At 41.6% G+C, this 4,002-nt stretch overlaps 1 protein-coding gene across 1 annotated transcript; it reads left to right on the top strand.

Annotated features, from left to right (window-relative positions):
- Positions 1–320: 320 nt before the first annotated feature.
- zgc:153913 (carboxypeptidase N subunit 2) lies at positions 321–3,446 on the top strand. Its single transcript, XM_051880165.1, has 2 exons — positions 321–575; positions 1,541–3,446. The coding sequence occupies exon 2, from the start codon at positions 1,546–1,548 to the stop codon at positions 3,064–3,066; it is 1,521 nt and encodes a 506-aa protein (XP_051736125.1). The 5' UTR covers positions 321–575; positions 1,541–1,545; the 3' UTR covers positions 3,067–3,446.
- Positions 3,447–4,002: the final 556 nt, after the last annotated feature.

Here is a 4,002-nt window from a genome sequence, read left to right as displayed (position 1 = left end):
GAATAGACTGATAGATGTTAGTGTGAATCAATGTAGACATGATGAGGGGCCTGTCAACTTGATTGTGTGTTCTTATTACACTTTCACAAACTAACAGATGTCGGGTCTGTAAAAATGCGATATGATTGAGTCTGTAAATCATGTTGATTTATTTGCTGTTTTATGTTGAGCAGTGTTTACAGTTCTGAAACCCATCTGAATTCTGTTTACCACAGAAAAGCAAATAAATCAAAACATACACCTCTTGTGTTGCTCAACTGTCTGTATGGGTCAATCCATAAGTCTCGCTCTGCACAAACACGTCCAATGAAAACCTTCCTCTGTCCTGTAGTTGCCTCCACATCATCACTGGATTTGGGAGAATTCATTATTAATGTTGAACTAAATGAATAATTATTTGAGCAGCATAAGTGCATGCAGTCAGTGTGTTTCAGCAGTTTGAGGGGCTGAAACTGATTAAACCATGATGATGTCACAGATAGAGCCGACCAATCACCATCAGTGTCCTCAGACTCAGAGTTCATCTGAGAGCCACTGACGCTCATTTCTCCTGGAGCTGGACGTGTGCGAGAGCGGTGAGTGAGAATATTGTATATTTCCAAAGATAGAGCCAGTGATTAGACATTTTCAATATTAATTTTGTTATTTTATTGATAGTTTTTTGTAGTCCCCTGAGCCATTTTATGAGCAAATTTAAATGTTATTTCTGGATAATATTAATATAAATACTTTTCATTTAAATAAATAAGCAAATAAATGTGATCTTAGAAAAAAAAATCATTACCATTAGTTAGGAATCATGAACAATGAACAGCATTATTTTACAGATTTTATTAATCTAGTTTAATGTCAATTCATAAATATACTAATGTTCATTGTTTACATACTTAACAATAAGTTCCCATTAGTTAGCCTAGGATAACGCATTAACAAACGCATTAACATTAACAAACATCAACTAATAATGAGCAAACAGTATTTATTAATCTTTGTTTATGTTAGTTAACAAAAATACTCATTGTTTGTTCATATTTGCTCAGGTCCATTAAATAATATTAACAGATACAACTTTTGATTTTAATAATGTATTAGTAAATGTTGAAAATAATATTATTAACTAATATTAATAAATGCTTTAGAAGTGTTTTTTCATTGCCAGTTCATGTTAAATATTGTAGTCATCTAATGTTAACAAATCAAACTTTACTGTAAATTGTTTCTGTGCTAATAATGTCAAAGTACTGGGTCTGATATCCGAGGGAACGCACATGCTGACAAAACATACGCTTTGGATAAAAGTGTCTGCCAAATGTACTGTAACTTTACATTTACTTTCAATGATCAAGACCTAATGTACATTTGATGACGTCAAGTTTTCTTCTACTCAGTGTAATGAATGTTCATGTAAATGCAGAGAAGATCTTTGAACCTGTTAAAACTGCATATGAAAATAGTTTTACTATTATTTTTGGATGTGAACACAGCCCAAACTCGACGAGACGCAGTGACTGAAACTGAACTGTGGCTTTTCTTTTCCCAGAAGTCATGAGCAAACACTGGGCTGCGCTTCTGCTCGTCCTGATTCAGCTTCACTGCAGCGCCTGCTGTCCTGAACTCTGCCAGTGCTTCTCGGCCGCAAAGGTCGTCTGCGGAGACGATGCCATGAAAACCCTACCTGTCAACATCTCAGAACAGGTCAGAGAGCTGATTGTAGTGGCGTTGGGCGTCACGCATCTGGACGGCCGTTCCTTCAGAGAGAACCTCACACTCACCAAACTGGTCGTCCTCAACAGCGTCTTGAAAACGGTCTCACACGACGCCTTCGACCGCCTGCTTGAGCTGCAGGAGCTGGAAATCAGTGGAAACTCTTACTGGTTGATGTTTGACGTGCGGACCTTCAGCTCGCTGACCAACCTTACAAGACTGCTTCTCAACAACAACAAGATCAGCATTCTGGACGTCGGCATTTTTGACTCCTTGCAGAAACTGGAGATGCTGCAGTTGAGGGGGAATATCTTGTCATCTCTGCCCGATCGTCTCTTCCATCATCTCCACAAACTGCGGGAGCTGGACCTGTCCTTCAACCAGATCAGCTCGGTCTCGGAGGATGTTTTCCAGAACAACTCTCTCCTGAGAGCGCTCTCACTGCAGGCCAACATGATCCCACAGCTTCCGACAGGGATCTTCGCCCACCTGGATCACCTGGAGGAGCTGAACCTCCGCAGCAATCACATAAGTGACCTAAGCGCCGACGTGTTTCCGTCCAGCCTGCGGAAACTGATCCTTAAGAAGAACGCGCTGGCGCAGCTTCACCCCTCTGTCTTTCACAAACTGCATCACCTTACCTATCTGGACCTGTCTCAGAATAAGCTCTCTGAGGTTTCTTCGGATCTCTTTCAGAACCTCATCTTGCTGAAAAAGCTGGATCTGTCTGAGAACCGGATTACGACACTGCCCAGCACCGTCTTCAAAGGACTGTTCGGTATAAAAGCCATCCATCTGCAGAAGAACAAACTGATCTCACTAGAAGTGGATCTGCTGAAGGATCAGCACGACATGGAGCAGCTGTACCTGTCCATGAACAGCCTACAGAGCATCCCGGACGGCTTCTTCGATGAGCTGGACTTCCAGTGCATCGTTCAGCTCTACGGAAACCCCTGGCACTGTGACTGCGGGATACGGTATCTCTCCGACTGGCTGAGGAACAACCTCAGGAACGTGGAGGACGTGACACGGGTTTACTGTCAATCTCCCGAGTTTATTCGGGGACACAGCGTTGTGTCTGTGGACAAGGAGCGTCTCGACTGTGTGAAAAACTCCAGTTCTGAGTTTCAGAGCTCCTCCGACACAAACATTACAGAGATCCCAGTTGATGGCAATGATGGCGGTGGCGTTCGCTGCTCGCTTCATGATGTCAAAGGCACGGCAACCATTCAGTGCAAACTCACTAAATGCACCAGCGTGAAGTTTCAGGCTCTTTTTGAATTTGTGGATGGAAGTGAATCGGAAACAGTCATGAGCAAAGAGTGGCCAGCGCCTGCCAGATGCTCCTATGGGACTACTTAGTGTTCTTATTTAACAGCACATACTGCAAAGAACCAGCCGTCATACACTCTCAGAAAAAAACGAGCGAAAAGTGTACCTTTAGTGTACCTGTAAAGCCTGACATGTGAAATGATAAGTCCAGTGTGTTCATCTTGAAATATTACTAACAATATCAAAGTTATTCTTACATTTGCTTAATAAAAATCAGTACAGATGTTTGTGCTAAAAGACTTTTACTTGATAAAAAAGCCTAACAATCAGACGACAGATGTATTTATCGTGAAGTTTTGATCATGTTGGTAACTTAGACGCCTTAGAAATTTGCTTATCAAATATGGTTAAAGTGCTACTATGAACTTTTAGGATAAATAAAGTATAAACTTGTCGCTTTAAGGATTCTGCCCCAGTGACAAGCTGTCGTTTTTTGCACATCTTTTCTGACAGAGACCCAGAATGTTTTGATGTAGAGCTGATTCTCTCGCTGGCGTATGTTAATGACTAACCCAAGCGTAAGCCAGACTCATGACAGTGGAGATGAATCAATGTGGGACGTGATAAGAGAGGTGGATGAACTGGTCCTGTGCGGGTCAAAGAACAGTTATAAGTCTCAACCACAACACGGTTCATACGAAATATCCAATAAACTACACTTAGTTGCACTTACATTCATGCTACTGTTTTTTAAAGCAAATGTAAGTGCAACATGAATGTAAGTGCAACTAAGTGTAGTTTATTGGATATTTCGTATGAACCGTGTTGTGGTTGAGACTCATAACTGTTCTTGGACCCACAGTGTCTTGTTCACCTTCTTATGGAACCAGGTTGCATACACAACCTGAGATGTTTTAATGCTTCCTCATATTCTCCATTGTTCAGCTCCTCTCTTCCCAGTCTGTCAGTAACGCTCTGTTTACTTCCTGTCTCGATGAAGCCCCTCCTTCTGAAAAGCACACTGTG

Source organism: Ctenopharyngodon idella, chromosome 2 (assembly GCF_019924925.1).
Source record: "Ctenopharyngodon idella isolate HZGC_01 chromosome 2, HZGC01, whole genome shotgun sequence".
Classification (NCBI taxonomy): Eukaryota; Metazoa; Chordata; class Actinopteri; order Cypriniformes; family Xenocyprididae; genus Ctenopharyngodon; species Ctenopharyngodon idella.
This window is presented reverse-complemented; position numbering and strand designations above follow the sequence as displayed.